Source organism: Zosterops lateralis (assembly GCF_965231275.1).
Source record: "Zosterops lateralis genome assembly, chromosome: 28".
NCBI lineage: Eukaryota > Metazoa > Chordata > Aves > Passeriformes > Zosteropidae > Zosterops > Zosterops lateralis.
This window is the reverse complement of record NC_139788.1, coordinates 2953883-2971415: the sequence shown is the minus strand read 5'-3', so window position 1 is coordinate 2971415 and position 17533 is coordinate 2953883. Positions and strand designations below refer to the sequence as shown.

Below are 17533 nucleotides of genomic sequence, written 5' to 3'. Positions count from 1 at the left end.
GGCAGTCACAGCTTCTCTGGGCAATCTGTGCCAGGGCCTCCCCACCCTCAGAGGGAAGAATTTATTCACAATGTCCAATCTAAATGTCTTTAAGCTTCAGTGTATCTAAGAAAATGTGACAGCCACACCTCTGGACTGGCTGTGCTGACAGGACACAGGCAGCCCTGGAGCTGCTCCCACTGACAGACCTGCAGGGTAATGCTGGAGCCCTCAGCTCCTCTCACAGGCTGACGTGCCCAGCACTCGGCCTGAAATTAAACTTCTAAACCACTTAAACCACCTGCTGCCCTTCCCATGTGCTCAGAATGCCACAGACCACACCACACAAGTGAAGAGGCTTGAGGTTTTGGGCAGGTGTTTATTGTCATCCTGTCTGTGCCACTACACAGGTGTCCCCTCCTGTGCCTGCTTCTCCTGCTCTTGCTTCTGCTGCTCTTGCTTCTGCTGTTCCCGTGCAGCCCTTGCTCTCGCCTGCCTCTCTCTCCTCTGCTTCAGTCTCACAGCTGCTTTCAGCTTCTGCTTCTCCTGGAACACCTGTGGAAGCAGAAGGGAGAGAGATAAAGCTGCCTGCAGAGCTGCTCCCCAGGATGTCTGCTGCAGGCAGAGTGGTTCCAGCAAGAGCCAGATCAAATCCTCCCCCTGTGCCTTCCTTGCTCCAGGGAACCATCTGAGATTATTCTGTTACAGCCACCCAGGCAATCACTGAATCATTCAGGCTGGAAAAGACTTCTGAAACCACAGAGTCCAACCTGTGACCAATCCCCACCTTGTCAACCAGACCAGAGCACTGAGTGCCATGTCTAGTCATTCCTTGGACACCTTGGGTCCAGTCCTTTGATTAGAATTGAATTGGACTGAAATTCAGCATTTACAAACCTAAGGCACGTCCAGCTTTTGGTTCTGCTCAGTTAAACCAAGATCTACTGCACACAGCAGTTACACTCATATATTCTGAGCAAATCAGGGCAGACAAGGGGTGCACCCACGTTTCTGTTCCAAACTGCCATCAAATTATCTCACATACCAGTTCCCATACCAGGATTTGAGAAAAAAAAACTGGTTTGAATAACACATTTTTGAGCAAACCAGTGACCCAACCTGAAGTGTCTGATTACAGCATTTGTCAATGTCCCACAGGGAGCTCTTAGCTGAGCTCAGGCAGTTCTCTACAGACAGAATCAAAATCAAAGCCTGGCTTAAGAGGACTCTGCTATCAGTCACTCCTAACTTTTACAGAGGGTTTTTTTCCCTGTTTAGCCTGCTCCATACCTTGATGCACAAAGCCTTCTTGACCAGCCAGCGCTTGGTGACGTGGCGTGAGTAGGGCTGAGGGGGGCTGTACTGGATGCCCAGCTCCTGGCAGGTTTTCTCAAAGGTGCTGTAGTTGACCCTGCGCAGGTAGCCCAGCATCTTCCTGCGCCGGTCCAGATCCATCAGCATCAGCCGCCGGTTGCTTTTGTCCTGCAAAGCACCCAACCTTCACCCCACTGCAGGCAGAGCTCCTGCCTTTCCAAGAAATGACTGAGAATAGACCAGATTTGGGCTGAAAGGGAACGGTCAGGTAAAGGACAGAGTCTTAGAACAACTTCTGTTGGCAGAGGCTGCGAGTACATCAGGTCAGCACAAGCTGATCCAAGGAGATTTACTTTGCACTGGAATTGCTTTCACCCTTCTGTGGCTGCACCTTCACCTTCCCTGAAGACTGTTTTCAGCTTGTGTACAGTTTCAGGCTGTGCCAAAGCTGCAGGGAAGGTGTTCTGAGTAAAACCTGCTTCTCTTGAAGTGTGCTGCTTCAGAATAACACAAGCTTTTACCTTTGTTTTGCCAGAAATGAAATATTAAGATAATCTGTGAGTTGGTTCTGACTGTCTGGCTGTTCTTTGTGTACCCTGAGCCACACCAGTCAGGGCAATCCCTCATGGGAGACATCTCCCTGTCCTATATGAGTGATTTGTGTAAAGAACAGGCTTCAGCCAAGGAGTTCCAAAAGGTCCAACTTCACTGCAACATTTGGTGCAGCTTCTGGCTTGTAATAAGAAGCTCCATTCTGTTCTCTTGTACCCTTCAAGTTTTCATGAGCAGCAATTATGCACCTTTTTCAAATGCAGTCATCAATCCATTTCCCACCTTTTGGCCTGAATAAAGAATCTTTGATACCTGTTTTATGAAGATAAATTCAGTCTAGATGTCTCAAATTTGGGCCTGAACCCAGGTAGCTGCAGGCAGAGGAGTGGGATATTCACACAGTGCTGTCCAGCAAATGTTTCCATGAGCAAAATAAGCACAGACTTTACTCTTTGTTTATTACTGCAGCTGCATTCATTAATTAGTGAAAACTAAGTGGTGAAGCCACATCTGCAGTGAGGAGAAATGGAGCTCCACTCTGCCCAAAGGAATCAGCTCAGCCATTTCCTCCTCTACAGTAACAAACCAGAACACAGACCAGAGTGGGCGAGGATCCAGCTGTGCCTGAGCCAGCAGCTCCCCACACTGGCACCGGGGAACAGCTGTAACTATTTTATAAACCTCCTTAGAAAAGCCATAATCCCCAGGATTAAAACCCTCTCATTATAAACTGAGAAAACCACCTGAGCAGCTGCTGTGTGTGGGCTCAGCTGCTCGAGTTACCTTGGGGTGCCTCTGGAGGTGCTCCTCGAGTGTGCGTATCTTGGCAGTCAAAATAGCAACTGTAAAGGGCAGAGAGAGAGGCTGTGTGAGAGCAGCAGCTTTCCCAGGTGATCCAGGATCATCTGTCTTGCCTCAAGCTGCCAGCTGAGCACTGCTGCCCTTCCAGGTACCCCCAGCAGCACAGCAGGGACTGCCCATGGCAAAACAGTGCCCACAACCAACAGTGCCCACAACAAAACACTGTCCACAAAAAAACACTGCCCACAGCAGCACAACAAATACTGCCCATAACAAAAAACTGCCCACAACAAGCACTGCTCACAGCAAACACTGCCCTTGCCCACAGCCCACTGCACAGAACACACCAAAACACAACAGTCACAACCTGCGAGTGTTACGAGGCTGCTGAATTAGAGGGTAAGATTTGAGCAACACATCATATAAATTTAGCTGTGAATTTCTTCTTCTTGCACTCATTCAATTCCCAGTGATTTGACATTTATTTCACCTCACGGGATTTAAGCTCTGGGGGAGTAGACAGCAATAAAGGGGTTTTTTTTTTCCCCAAGGGCAGCAGCCAGGTGTTTGGGATTTCAGGCTCTGGAGGGAGGGGCTGGTGGCATCCTGAGGAACTGAAGAGCTTTACTGATGACAAAGGAGTTGTCAGTGTTGGTCAGTGCAACATGGCCTTTGTCTCTTCAGCCACAGCTCTCTGATGCAGAGAAAAATTTGGGTTCTGTGGCTGAATTTGATTAATTTTGGTAACAGCTGCAGCTCAGTGCCTCATGTCACAGAAGCACTCCAAGCAGAATAATGCACACACACTGCCTTTGGAGGGTGGATGTGGAGCAGGAATTTAGAAGCAGCCTCTGTAACACTTCCAGACCTGGAGCAGCCCTGCAGGGCATCCTGCAGGCTACCTGCCTCCCAGCAGCTCTCCTGGAGGGGATCCTCCTGAATCATACAGCAAACTGGAAGTGCTGGGGTGGGAACAGCTGAATAGAAGCCGGGATGTTTTATCTGCCAACAATACCCTTCCCTTTTTTAACTTGCCTTGCACCTCAAAGGAGCCATTGTCATTGGGAGACCTCCTGACCTTCTCCACCAGCTGCTGTTTCTTTACCTTCAGCCTCTCCTTCTGTGGGTCACAGAAAAGAGGTTGTCACTGTCTCAGAACACTAGAGGTCAGACACTCAGCTCTGTTCCCCAACACCCAGATAAAGGCTTTGCAATTCAGACCTTTACTCAGTGCTTTTTAAGCTGAAGTGGCAAGCACAGAGGAATGGCATAGAGATCTTCGTACCACTTTCCTACCTGTTTGTTTTCTGGGCATATGGAAAGTAAAAATAACTTGAAGGACATCTGCTGTCCAGTGCAATGGTTTCTAGAGCACAGGGGGTCAGCCATGAGCAGCAACAGAACAGCTCATTGCCCTGTCACCCCTGAATACTTTTTTCTCTCATTTTAACATGCAATTGCTACCACTTTAGTGTGATAAAATTTAAGAGCAAACCAGATTTATCACTGTATTTCATCACACTGTAATTATAGTCACTTAGAAATACACTAAGTGAAAGATATTTAACAACATAAACAAGTCTCACATGAAGCTGTTTTCATTAAATCTATTTTTTTTTCAAGCAAGAAGAATGGCACTGACCTGACTTGCCATTTCCAGGGACAGCACCCGTTTCACTACATCATCCACCCTGTAAGGAGATGGCAAATGAGCTTATAAACTAGAAACAAATATATTTAACAACAGAAATGAACTCAGGTTCTCAGAACACACTCACTTTTCTCAGCTTTAATTTACCCTACAATTTTACAGTGACTCTCCTCCCCTCCCAAACCTGGCAGCCATAAACTGGTGCTCACTTTCCTAAGCAAAATCACGGCTCAGATTACAGGAGCATCGAGTTGTTTTGCTGCAGAAATATTTAATTTAAATGCTGGTTCCTTTAGAGAGCAGTGAAAAGTCACAGTTAGGCCACTGGGGGCCCTCCCTGCACCACACACCAGCAGCTCTGCATCAGAGCACAGCAGTGCTGAGCCCCAGAGCACAAATTCGGCAGCAGCTGAATTCATGTTGAGTTGTTTAACGACACTCTCCATCACCTGAGTCCAAGACAGGCACAGATTATTTGCAAGATGACTGTTTCTAGTATTTCAAGGTTATTTCCTTTTATTTTTCTTACACACTACAAAGCCCACAGAGGATGTGGGCAACCAGCACTTGATCTCACATGGAGTGAACAATCAAGCCCTGACCACTCCCTGTGTCTGTAAATCTGACTTTCAAAATGACTTTGCAATTTCTGAGCCCACAGAGCATTAATAATTATTTATTAATTAATTAATTAATTAATAGCAGGTGACAGCTTCCACATCCTGTGGTTATATGTAAGATACAAACCCCTGGAGAGAGCAGCCATTCCCTCTCCCTGTTCATACCTGTTCATTATTGGGAGATTGGCATAATCCTTCTTCAGCATGGTGGGAGGAAGGTCATCCAGATGGCTGGGGATGTCTACAAAGAGATAAACATTTGAGGAAGAGCAGGGCAAAGCCAGAGCTCTGACCTTGCAAACCAGACCAGAGGAATCATGTTCTAAAGGAAACTGGCTGTGTGTCCAAACATGAACTGAGCAGATCCAAGAGGGCAGGAACTGAGGGAAGAAAATCGCTTCAGTCTCTTCCCTTCAGCACTGTGGATTTACGATATGGTGTGCAGGTATTTACAACAATCCACCGAGCTCAGAGATCACAGAATATCAAAACACTTTGTGCTACAAGGGACCCTAAAGCCCATCTGATTTCACTCCCTGTCATGGGACACCTTCCACTGTCCCAGGGTATTCCAAGCCCTGTCCAACCTGGCCTTGGACACTTCCAGGGATCCAGGGGCAGCCACAGCTTCTCTGGACACCATGTGCCAGGGTCTCCCCACCCTCACAGATCTCCTGGTACTGACAATTGTTCATTTCCCCACATTCAGGAAGAGGAAAATCTTTTGTGTAACTCCTGAGCTTGCAAGAAACTATTTCTGGAATGATTTCAGTACCATGAGGGTACAGCTCTGAGCACATCAACAGCAAAACATTTGGTGCTGTGGATGCTGACATACCTTTCCCCTTCTTTCCTGCAGGTCTGGCATATCCTCTGGCTGCCTGGAGCACAGCACTGCAGCCTGGGTGGGGAGAAACAGAAACATGTCAGACTTGTGTGCACTTCTCCAGCTCTGTACACATCAAACACTGCTTGGTCTGTGTGGGGTCAGAGCACTGGGGTGATCAGTGAAAAGGCAGGTCTTTATTTCCACAGGAGTGTGGGATAGTTCAAGGCTCCCACACGGTGCTAAAGCAAACCAAACTGTGCTGCTCTGGAGGGAGCAACTGCCGAGGGCGGAGCAGGAGAACAGGCTGCACACACTGAGCAGAGTGTGAGGGCTCCCCCGCGGGCAAATGTGTTCATTCCGAGGGTTTAAACTGCTGAATTAACTGATGAATTCACTCAGTCTCATCAGTGAACTGGAAGGGCTGCTCTGGACCAACCCCAGTGTCACTGACACCTGGGGACAACCCGGGGACAGCCCGGGGACAATCCAGGGACAGCCTCTGCCTGACTCAGCTCGGTACAGACGTGAATATTCATCATCAGCCAGGACTTTGTCATTCTTTGACCTTTCAAGAACGAACTCTTGCAGCTGCTCTTTCAGGGCCCCGCTGCTGGAGGCTGGACCTGCTTCAGGCCACTCGCCCGTGCCCGGCTCGGCTCCCCACCGCCCCAAGGGACCCCCGGCATCCTGCCCGCGCCCCCCCCAGGATCACTCGGTCTCGTTTCAGGGCACACAGACCATGAGGGCGGTGTGTGGCCCCCTGAGTGGCCCCCGGCCATCCCCGACCCCTTTTCCCGCACTCTCAGCTCCCACCGCGGCCCCGGCCGCTCTCCAACTCCTAGAGCGGGGTCCGCTTCCTTTCCCACCCCCCTCCCAGCGGCCTCCCGAGCCCCCCGTGCCCCTCACCGGGCTCTGCCCTGCCCAGCACGGCGGCCCCGGCGCGGGCCAGCCCGGCCAGGCCGCGGCCCAGCAGCGCCAGCATGGCCCGCGCTCACCGACACGCCCGCATGGGCGCCGCCATCTTGCCCAGGCGCGACTGCCGAGCGCCGAGACAGGGCGGATGGAGCGAACGCCGAGAGCGTCGATGGCCGTCCAGGATCCTGGTCCCCTCCCGGTCCTTGTCCCTGTCTTGGCCCTGGAGCCCTCCCGGTCCCCTAACTGTCCCCATCCTCGTCCTGGTCCCCGTCCCCGTCTCTGTTTCGTCCCCTGCCTGTCCTCGTTTCGGTCCCTATCCCCGTCCTGTCCCTGTCTGGGTCCCATCCCCATGCCCGTCTCGGTTCCATCCTCGTCTTGGTCCGGTCCTGGTCCCGATCCCCATCCCCATCCCCATCCCCATCTCAGTCCCGTCCCCGCCCTGGTCCGGTCCCGGTCCCGGTTCTGTTCCCATCCCCGTCCGCGTCCCCATCCCGCAGAGGCGCGCGGGTTGTTCTCAGCACGTCCCTGTTTATTTCGGATGGAGGCGGTCGGGAGGGGACCCACACACACACACACAGAGCGGGACGGAGCCGGGCAGCGCCCCGGGGGGCGGCTGGAACCCCGCGAGTGGGCCCAGGCCTCGCATCCCGGGGCTCCCGCTGGCCCAGCCGGTACCGCCTCTCCCGGCCCCATCCCGCCCTAGTCCGCCCGGCACTCGTGCAGCTCCTCGGCGCCGCCGATGCGGAGCCCCTGCAGCAGCGGGAAGGTGGCGGGGGGCTCCTCCAGGAACGCCCAGTCCCCCGTTCCGCCGCCCCGCAGGTTCTCGTAGAAGCGGGGGCCGGGCTCGGGGAGCAGGCGCTGCCCCCGGTACCCCGCGGGCCCCACCCGCGCGTACTGCACCGGCTCCCCGGGGCTCTCCTGCCGCACGTAGGGCCGGCCCAGCGCCGGGAGGGCGGCGGGCAGGGCGGGATGTTCCTTCCCCGGCTGTTTGCCCGCTTCCCCTTCCAGCACGGTGACCGTGGAGATCGCGGCCGGGCCGGGTTCTCTCGCTGCGAGCACCTGGAACGGCTCCTGGGGAGCAGCGGGGGGTCACAGCCGGTGCCACCCGCCCCTGCTGTCCCCCACGGGGCCGGGTGGGGACCGGGGAGCAGCCGCCCCGTCTCACCTGCGGCACCGCTGCCGGCACCCACTTGCCCAGGCTGCTGTTGGCGGGGTCGGGGACACTGGGCCACAGCTGCTCCTTCATCCTGGGGAGCACAGGGATGAGGGGGCTCAGCGGACAGGGCTGGAATGGGCGGCCTCAGTGCTGGAGCGGCTCCCACAGAGCTCCCGGCCACCCTGTCCCACCGGCCTGGGGAGGGGCTCCGGTACTCACCGCTCGTTCTTCTGGAAGCAGATGAGCAACACGATGAGCACGACAAAAACCAGCCCCAGGGTCAGGAAGAGGAATTGGATCTCGGTGTCATCTGGGAAGCAGGACAGGGTCACAGGGAACCGCAGTGGGCACTGCCAGCTGTGCTGTGCCGTGAGGACCAGGGGCTGCAGGTCCCCTCATGTCCCCCCGCCCCGGGTGGCTGCAGCCCTCACCCAGCACTGTTGTCACCAGGGTCAGGCTGGTGCCGTTGGTGCCACCAGCAGCCGTGGATGCCATGATGTGCACCTTGTACAGGGTGGATGGTTTCAGCCCCCGGATGACAAAGGAGCTGAGGGAAGGATTCACGGTGGCACCTGGGGGCACAGGGGGCTGTTGGTGTGACAGAATCCCCCCACCTGCACAGCCCCTCAGGTCTCTGCTGGCAGGGAGGGACCCATACAGCTCCCTGACCCTCTCTGAGAAGAACACAGGGGCTCCTGGTATCTCCACCCACACTGAGATGGGACACAGGGCAAGGTCAGTGTGCTGCAGGCAGGACTCACTGGCCACATGGGGGATGCTGTTGGCCCAGAAGATGGTGTAGCTGGTGATGAAGCCATTTTGCATCTCCACTGGCAGTGGCTCCCAGCACAGCTCGGCCTCCGACTTGCCAATCCTCTTCAGGTGAAGCTTTGGGGCATGGGATGGTGCTGGAAAGAGCAGGACAAGGAGGGACCAAGTGCTGAGCAGAGCCACTGCCTTGGGTGGGAACTGATGGGGAGGGGGGGTCCCACTCCCAAGGTGTGGGTGTCAGGACCTGCCCGTGCTTTAGGGGAGTTGAGAGCACATTCATGACAATGACATTCATGACATGAGACAAATCCAGCCCTGCAGGCTGAGCTCTCTGGTACAGCCCCTGGATTAGGGGTACATGGGGAAAAGGTGGTTCCTCCTTTTGGAAGGGCAGAGTCTTGGTGGTGGGGCACCCTTCCCACATACCCTTCTGCTGGGAGTAGGCCGTGGTGTGGACGGGCACCCCAACAGTGCCCTCGTAGAGCGGGTACAGTGAGATGTTGTAGCGCTGGAAAGGCTCGATGCCATCTGCAATGGAGAGCAGAGGGGGCCGGGAGTTTGGGCTGCTGAGACCCCCCAGCTGCACCTGCCCACCTACCCTGGGGTGGATCCAGAGGAAGGAGGGAGGGTGGGGAGTGGGCTGGGGTTTGCTCGGGATGAATACCAGCCCCCTGGGACAGCTGACCAGAGGGTCAGGACCCCCTGGCAGCCCCAGCTTACCCTGGATAAGGGCTGTGGTGGCTGCCCCATCGCGCTCTATCTGCCAGCAGGAGCTGCAGTGCTCAGGCTCTGCTGTCACCAGCTGCCACTCCAGGACGTAGGCCATCACTGGGGCCAGCGGTGCCTCCCAGTGCACCCAGAGGCTGCGCTCACCCCCAGGCACGGCCCGGAGCCCGGCCAGGGGCTGACCTGCACGGGACAAGGAGCCAGGATGGGGCTTTGGAGTCTGCCTCCTCCTTGCCCTGTGCACCCCATGGCAGCCTGCTGGGGGGAGCAGAACCCGGGGGACACGGGGAGGTTTGGGGCACTGCCCTCACCTTTCCTCTCCAGCAGCACCACCTCGGTCGGTGCCGACTCTCCGGCGGCGTTGTAGGCTGAGAGATAGACCCTCCTGGTCCCCGGGGGCACCAAGAAGCTGCACTGGGTGTGGGTGGTGTTGCAGATGGTGGGGGGGTCCCTGCCCCTCCTCCGGGGGCTCAGGGTGACTCTGTAGCCCAGCACTCGCCCGTTGGCCTCCCGCTGCCGTGGGGCCTGGGTGCAGGCACGGGGTGTGGGTGTCAGTCCCTGCAGGGATCTCAGCCCCCAGGGCAATGCCCCAGCAGCTCCTGCATCCCTCTCCCACCCCTGCTCACCTTCCAGCGCAGCTGCACCTCCAGCAGCCCCCCTGTCCCGGGCTGAGACCCCCACCACGCATCCAGCTTCCCTGTGGGGGCTGCAGCGAGAGGGGGATGTGAGAAGCTGAGAGGTGCCCATGTGGCTGTGACCCCAGCGCTATGCTGTGTGTCCCCAGTGCTGTGCCCTGTGTCCCCAGCTCTGTGCCCTGTGTCCCCAACACTATGCTGTGTGTCCCCAGTGCTGTCTCGTGTGTCCTCAGCAATGTGCCTTGTGTCCCCAGTGCTGTGCTGTGTGTCCCCAATACAGTGCCCTGTGTCCTCTGCGCTGTGCCCTGTGTCCCCTGCACTATCCTGTGTGTCCCCAGCAGTGATCCATGTGTCCCCACCACTGTGCCTTGTCCCCAGTGCTGTCTCGTGTGTTCCCAGCACTGTGCCCTGTGTCCCCAGCAGTGATCCGTGTGTCCCCAGCAGTGATCCGTGTGTCCCCACCGCTGTGCCGCCTGCTCGGGCAGAGGGGACCCCCTGTGTGACTCACACTCACCTTTCTCATGGGTGGTGTAGTTCCTGCCCGGGCTCCACTCGCTCCAGGAGGCCAGCGGCGATGCCGAATTCCGCCGGCACCGCATCTGGAAGCAGTACCTCGTGCCGAAGAGAAAGCCACAGCGCTGGGCGGTGCCGGCCCGGCCGATGATACCGGTCACCTGGGGGCAGCCAGAACCAGGGCTGTGCTGGCTCCTGCCTCGGGCAGGGGCTGGCCCTGCTGTTGACACCTTGATGTCCCACTCACATGGGGACCCTTCCACTTCCACGGCTTGGAACAGAGGGAGCTCCTGGCTCCTGCCCAGTCCCACTGCCCCAGCAGCACTCACCAGGGCCCAGGCAGGGTCCTCGGGCGCCCGGTAGCGCAGCTCACACTGCAGCTCCATGTGCTCTGTGCCCCGCGCCATATCCCAGGCCAGGGCAACGCAGTCGGTCTGGAAAGGGATGGACTGGATGCTCTGCAGGGTTGGGGGGTCCAGCTTGGCTGTAGGAAGAGCGGGGGAGAGTTGGAGAGTTTGTGGTGGGCAGTGCCTGGAGCCACGATCTCACATGTGCCTGTTGTTAATGCCAGGAGCTGCAGCCATGGTGCTGCAGCAAGAAATGGGGGAAACCACCCCAAAATATTTAGGAGAATGGCTGGTGGCAAGGGACAGGAGCTGGTGTGTGGCCCTGCTTTTGAGTGCAACACTGGCACATTTCTGCATTAATGCCTATGCAGAGAAAGCAGATTCCACAGGGCCTGGTGTCTGGAGCACCCCACATTTGGGTCTGCTCAGGGGCGAGAGTGTGGCACAGCCATGGAGGGGCTCAGCTGGTTCCTGGACAAGCCCTTCCCCAGCCCCAGATCAGGGAGGATAAGCCTCTCCATCTGGGAAGGCTCCTTTTATAAATAGTTTATAGGCACAGGATCCATTATTAATAGAGCTGCTGAATAAATGGGTAATCAATTGCTGCAGGAGCTGTGGAGTGCAGCAGGTCAACCGGCAGCTCATAACCCGCCGCACGCGCCGCTCGCTCCGTAACGCGGCGCTGGCCCCGATCCATCCCGGCAGCACATCCATCACAGAGCCTGCCTGTAAAACGTGACCTCGAGGCCCGACGTGCTTTAATGTCACTTTAATACCCCTGTCACCAGCTTCCCTGGCCCCTGGCCTCTGCGCCGTCACTCACCCACATCCATGGGGTCGATGCTGAGATGCTCCGACTCAGCCGTGCCCAGGGCGTTGGTGGCAGACACCCAGATCTCCATTTGCCGGTACAGCTGGAGCAGCCGGCGGGGCACCGTGCAGTGGCTGTGCCCTCCTCGGGGGGTGCAGCCTGTCACTGCCTGGCCTCTGCTCCTGCAGCACACAGAGCAGTGGGTTCAGGGTCCCCCTTGCAGAGGGTGAGGTTTCTGTGGCGTTTGGAAGGGGACTGTGGTTTCAAGGCTTACCCAGCACACTTCAGCACGAAGCTGGTGGGGAGGTGGCTGTTGGTTCCCTGCTCCCATTGGCACGTCAGCCCATAGTCTCTGAGGTTCAGGGTGCAGCTGAGGTTGAGGGGCTTTGCAGGAGGGTCTGGGGGAGAACAGCCAGGAAAAAGCCTGAGCAAGTGCTCATCCCTGCTGGGGAGGAGGGTGACCCATAGAGGCAGCAGACTTACAGCCCGCCCTGATCTCGGTCATGCCAACGCGCTGCCTGGTCCCATTCCACTCCACACAGCACCACAGCTTGGCCTGCGTGTGGTTGAAGCGGGGCAGGGTGAGGTTGGACACCTCTGTGCCCCCTGGCCCCTGGCGCTGGCTCCCAGCCACAGGCTTGTTGTCCAGCATCCAGCTGATCCGGATCTTCCCCTGCTCCAGGCCATGGCAGAGCTCTCTCTGGACGGTGCAGGACGCCCTGACAGCTGAGCCCAGGGGCACAATGGGGGATCTCGGAGTCACTGAGGCACAGCCCAGTGTCCCTGCAGGCAGGAAAGACATGTCACATCCAGGGCACTGCTGTGACAAAGCCACATCTCAAGCACCCAAGCAGGACACAGGGACGAGCTGCTTCCCTTAGAGGGGCCCCCCATCTGTGGTGAGGAAGAGCCGAGCGTTGGGCAAGTCACCGGCACGTGCCAGGCCCCATCCTGCCCGTGCCCTGCTGTTCCTGCCCGCCCCGGCCAGCCCGGAGGGCTCAGGGTGCTGGGGATGGGACAGGACGGGACGGACTGCACTCACCGCCCAGCTGGAGGAGCAGGAGCAGGGGGAGCTGCAGCAGGAGGGGTGTCCCAGCACCGCGCCTGGCCATGGTCTCCTCCGCGGCTTTGGCATCACCTGGAGCGGAGAAAGCGGCTTCTCCTGGGGGTCGGCAAGGGCTGGGGACGAGGTGGGCTGAAGCAGCCGGGCTCCATTGTCACCGGCTCTTCCTGGAGCAGAATGTCCTTTCGCTGTCAGCGTCAGCCCTTCCCGCAGCCCTTCTGACACCTCCGCCCCCGGCTCGGCGCCCGCACCGCCAGAGCCGCCGGCGTGGGAAGGGCAGTGCAGAGAGCCCGGAGCGCGGGTCCCCCCGCACCGCACCCCGCTCCCCATCCCGGCCACAGCGCCCTGTGCCCGGCCGCAGGCACGGCCCGATTTTATCTCCGCTATCTCCAGCCGCTGCCGGGCAGAGATTTGCGGTTTGAGGGCGGCGGAGGGCGATAAGCTGGGAGAGGGAAGCGAATGACCGACAGCAGCAGAGCGGGACTGGCCGGAGCTGCGGGGTCCTGCCCACGCCCCTCCCGGCTTTCCCCCTCTGCTGCTGGGAATGGCCTGGGAGCGGTGGCTGCCCCTGTCCCTGCCCCATCCTCGGCCCCGGATGCGTCCTAGACACGTTGGTGACTCAGGAGGGGCTGCCCACACTGTGCCCAGCTCCTCACGGCCCAAGAGAGAGACAAAGCACTGGAGTGTGGCAAGTGGGACAGCGGCCACCCCTGAGCACTGGGGACATGCGGCTGTCCCAGGGAGAGGACAGGATAGAGCAGACACAGCCCAGATACTGCTCAGTGGGACCTGAGCACCCCACACTGACCCCTACCTCACCTCCATCCCTACCTCTCCTCCATCCCCGCCTCTCCTCTGTGTCCGGGGTGTTCTCTCTGCCCTCTCCGAGCCCGGGGCTCCGGCTGCCGGCGGCTGGCCGTGCTCAGTGTGTTTGCTAACATGCTGCTTTCCCCCCCGTTAGTTCCTCAAAACCAGGGCCGTTAGTTGCTGTGACGCTCTGAAGAAGGTGATTGCAAAACACTTCCCTGAAGTCTGCGACCCCCTCGCTCGCCGCAGGCAGGAAAAGCTCAGGGGACACGGACACCCTGAGCAGTGCCCGGCCTCCATCCTGCCCACTGTGCCTGATCCTTGGCACAGCCGGGATGTGCCACAGACAGTTCCTCACTGCAACTGCCCTGGGGTCACCCCCTGGGGCTGGGGGACACGGGGAAGGTGGCAGGAGGCCATGGGCCAGGGAATGGGCAGCTCAAGGGGCAGGAGGCAGATCCAGCTGTGGCTGCCAGCACAGTGTGATGCCACCTGGGAGCAGCTCACATCCCCAAGCCTGTGCCCCTGTCCACGTCCACATAGTCCAGCTTGCTACAAGGTTAGTGGCCTGCAAGATGCCTGAGGGCAGCCCGTGATTTACCCACCAGTATGTCCCAGTACTGACCATTAACCCCCGTTATTTCAACAGCTCCTTGCCTGGGGCTGTGCTGGGCTGCTGTGCCCACCCGTGCCAGGCTGGAGCACAGCCCCGGTGGGGAATCCCGTGTCTGGTGGGATGGGGCTGGCATGGGGGGTAAACACAGGGTTGCTCAACCCTGCACACACTCACAGCCTTCGCAACCACGGCGGCTGTTGTGCAAAGAGCTGTTTACTCCGGGCTTGGGGCGGTGTTTCATCTCCACAGTACGCTACAGTGCTCACATAGCCCCACACTGCCAAAATCTGGGAGCAGGGAGTCTCGGTGTGGTGGGAGACCAGCCTGAGGAGGTCTGGCTTTGCCCCCTGCAGAGCCGGGTGCTGGCTGGAGGGGCTGGCCTGGGGCTCTCACCAGCGACCTCACAAGCCCGACAGTCCAAGAAAAGGCACTTTTCCACAAATCTGCCCTGCTTGTACCGGGTCAAGCTGCTGGCCGGGGTGGGATGGGGGCTCAGCACCCTGGGCTGGGGCACAGAGCCGATTCCCAGAGCTTGCCCAGGCTGGGAGAGCTGCCCTCGCAACATCTTCTTGGGGTGTAGCAACCCCCAGCAGGTCGGGACGGAAGCTGGTGCCGTGCGGGCTGTTTACCAGCCGAGCAGGAATATCCGTGGGTAGCCATGGCGACGTGGGCATCTCCGTGGGAACCGCTGCAAACACCCGGCTGGACACCGACAGCCGCCTGGGGCCCCGCCACGGGCTGGGAGCGGGGTCGGGGGGGGATTTTACACCCCGCACCAGCTCACACCAGTCCCGGGGATCACCTCGCAGGGAAAGGGCTCGTCCCGGGAGGTTCTGAGCTGCCGATCAGCCGGGACAGCCGCCTGCCAGCGGGGATGGGCCAGGCTGGCCCTCCTGACAGCGCTCTCGGTTCCCCTCCGCCTCTGAGTCACGCTCACAAGCTCACACATCCCGGCCCTGGGAAGGGACAGGAATACGGGGCAGGGTGCAAAGTGCCGCCCCTGCAGAGATCCTGAGCTGTGGGTCCTGGCCAGCCTGGCAGAGGGGCTGGGGCAGGAGCAGGAGGATGCACAAGGAGGGGGCTGCAGGGGGTGAGAGCCAGCTGGGTGACAAAGGGCCCCACGGTGCAGAGGCAGGTGGTGACACAGGCCATGGTGCAGGACAGCAAGGGGAGCACAGTTTGGAGGGAGGGTGGATGTTCACAAAGCAGGTTTTGGGGTGAGTGGTGGGGCAGTGGCTCCCTGTTCGTGCCATAAGAGCCTCCCAAGCCTGAGGCCATCAGGCAAGGGGGAAGGTGGAAAGGGGAAGCAGCTGTGGGGCTTTTCCTGGTTGCAGTGTGTGGGATGGGGACTTATGGCATTGGGCATGGCCAGACCCTGTGGGCAGCTCTGGCTGCAGTCCACAGGCAGCAGCGACACATTCAGTGCCCGGGAGCTCTCAGCTATGCCTCTGTTTCCCGTGCCTCTGATTCCATCCCTGCTGGGTGCATCATTGCCTTTAAACAGAATAAAGTACATTCCTGGTGCGTATCAGCTCCGCAGGCAGCAAAACCCAGCTCCCCTAAAGGGATTTTCCCTTTCTTCTTTTCATTCCCTAAAAAAGTAGAATATTGCCAGTCATGTAAGACACGAGAACTAAGTGCAAAAGCTTCTGCAGTCTCTAATGGGTGAGGAGAGCTGGTTAATTTGTGCCCAATGAAATTAATTCAGACTACTCCCTTCAGCATTGAGGAGGGAGCAGAGAGCTTCTCATCAAGTCACTCTGTGGGTGGGCAGAGGTGGTCAGGAGAGGACTCTTGGCTCTGGATGGCATCACCAGGGAACAGGGGACATGAACAACCTGCCAGGATGGAGCCACTCCTGGGACAGAATCCCATCCAGGACCCTCCTGTGTCTAAAGTCTCTGGTCACCCAAACACCAGAGATGTCCCCAGTGCTTGTCCCTGCTGTGCCACTTCCAGCTCCACCCTGGTGAGGCAGCTGCAAATTGGAGAGGATTGATGGCAGGGGTCCTAGAGGCTGACCTTGAACAGCTCCCGACACATTCCTGCAATTAATGAGGCAGGAGGATTAATTTCTGTGTGGCAGATCCAGGGAGGCTTTGATGGGCATGGGGAGGAGGGGCAGGATGTGCTGCCATTATTCATCTCTGCTCTGCCAAAGTGGTGCCAGGGGGCTGCAGCTCCAGCTCGGCAGAGCGGTTTGACAGGGTGGATGGGCAAGAGGGAGAGATCCTCCATGGGACCACCTAGAACTTGCCTGTCCCTAAACTCCTGCCTCTGTTGCACAAGTGTCTGTGGCAGAGGAACCTCCCCATGTCCTTTGGCTGTACCAACCTCTCACCCCTCATATTCCTGGAAATTCCTGCTCTCTTCTGCTGAGTCACTCCAGAGCTCAGACCTGTGAAGGATCTTCTCCTTCTGCCATTGCTGAAAAGAAAAATTTCCTTTGATGCTGCCTCCCATCAAACCACCTGGGCAGGGGCTTTTCCCCCTCCCACCACAGCCCTGACCCTGCTGTGCCCGTGGTGCCAGGCAGCACATCTCAGTCTGATCCCAGCTGCTGGGGCTGTGGGGCCACTCCCGACACTTCCCGGCAATCAGGCTGCAAGCAAAGCACTATTATTTTTCTGCTCTAATAAACACCTCTGACAATAATAGAAAAAAAAAACCACCCCAGCTTTTATCAGAAGGAAAGGATACCTGGGGATTATTTACTCAGAGTCAATAGTTGCAGGTAGGGGCTGCCAGCCCAGGCAGGCACTGACAGCTGCTCGTGGCTGGAGTGGTTGGAGCATTGCATGGAAAAGGGGCAAAGCTCTCCCAGCTGCTCCCCCCTTGCTCCTGATGTATGAACCCCCCTTCACTCCCCATCTGTGTCACTCTGGGACAGGCTGCCAGTGCCAGGCCCCTGGAAGGTACAGGGGGATGGGAACGTGGCTTGGAGTTGGCACTTCTCCTCTTCCAAAGGCTCAGATCTGTAAGAGCAAAAAATCCACGGTCAATTGAGCTAATCACAAAGGCAATGAAATGTCTTCGTGAGGTTATAAACATCCTCGCTTGAACCCAGTGACACAGGGAAATAGGAATCCAACCAAGCAGCCTCCAAAAGTGCCTTATTCCCCATTATTTTCATTAGCTGCCTTGTAATTTGATTTGTCCCTCTCCTGCTGCTGGCTTTTTCCATGGCCAGGAGGAGTGACAAATGAAACACCCACAAATGAGCCTGACAGGGTCCGGGGGGCTCAGGAGTGACACAGCTCCCCCCTGGCTCCTGGGAAACAGCTGTGTCTGTGTCCTGCTCCATGGGACTGGAGGTTGGGGTGCCAGAGGATGGCTCTGATACTGCCCAAATCTCCTGGCCAAGATCCCCCAAGGCTCAGGTTTCCCCTTCCTGAGGGGCACAGGGTGAGGCCCCCAGGGCTGGCAC

The 17533-nt window shown here is 57.8% G+C and overlaps 2 protein-coding genes across 2 annotated transcripts; both read right to left on the bottom strand.

Annotated features, from left to right (window-relative positions):
- Positions 1–338: 338 nt before the first annotated feature.
- Positions 339–6731, bottom strand: MRPS15 (mitochondrial ribosomal protein S15). The gene is made up of 8 exons (XM_083879678.1): positions 6653–6731; positions 5756–5818; positions 5083–5158; positions 4289–4337; positions 3682–3766; positions 2629–2687; positions 1270–1461; positions 339–534 (listed from the first exon to the last, which is right to left on the bottom strand). Exons 1-8 carry the CDS (start codon positions 6726–6728, stop codon positions 382–384), a joined length of 753 nt encoding a protein of 250 aa, XP_083735804.1. The 5' UTR covers positions 6729–6731; the 3' UTR covers positions 339–381.
- Positions 6732–7360: 629 nt separating this feature from the next.
- CSF3R (colony stimulating factor 3 receptor) lies at positions 7361–13603 on the bottom strand (the record flags this gene model as incomplete). Its single annotated transcript, XM_083879669.1, has 16 exons — positions 13515–13603; positions 12663–12758; positions 12104–12403; positions 11895–12018; positions 11633–11802; positions 10792–10946; positions 10464–10623; positions 9941–10020; positions 9626–9839; positions 9309–9497; positions 9015–9116; positions 8579–8725; positions 8249–8389; positions 8037–8127; positions 7827–7908; positions 7361–7732 (listed from the first exon to the last, which is right to left on the bottom strand). Exons 2-16 carry the CDS (start codon positions 12730–12732, stop codon positions 7361–7363), a joined length of 2397 nt encoding a protein of 798 aa, XP_083735795.1. The 5' UTR covers positions 12733–12758; positions 13515–13603.
- Between the last annotated feature and the right edge of the window lie 3930 nt (positions 13604–17533).

Coding starts and splice junctions, on each gene's coding strand:
- MRPS15 (XM_083879678.1), bottom strand. CDS start 6,728: ATGCTGGCGCTGCTGGGCCGCGGCCTGGCCGGGCTGGCCCGCGCCGGG. Junction 4,338..5,082: donor AATCTCCCAATAATGAACAG/GTATGAACAGGG, acceptor ATCTCCTTACAG/GGTGGATGATGTAGTGAAAC. Junction 3,767..4,288: donor CCCTGGAAATGGCAAGTCAG/GTCAGTGCCATT, acceptor TGTGACCCACAG/AAGGAGAGGCTGAAGGTAAA.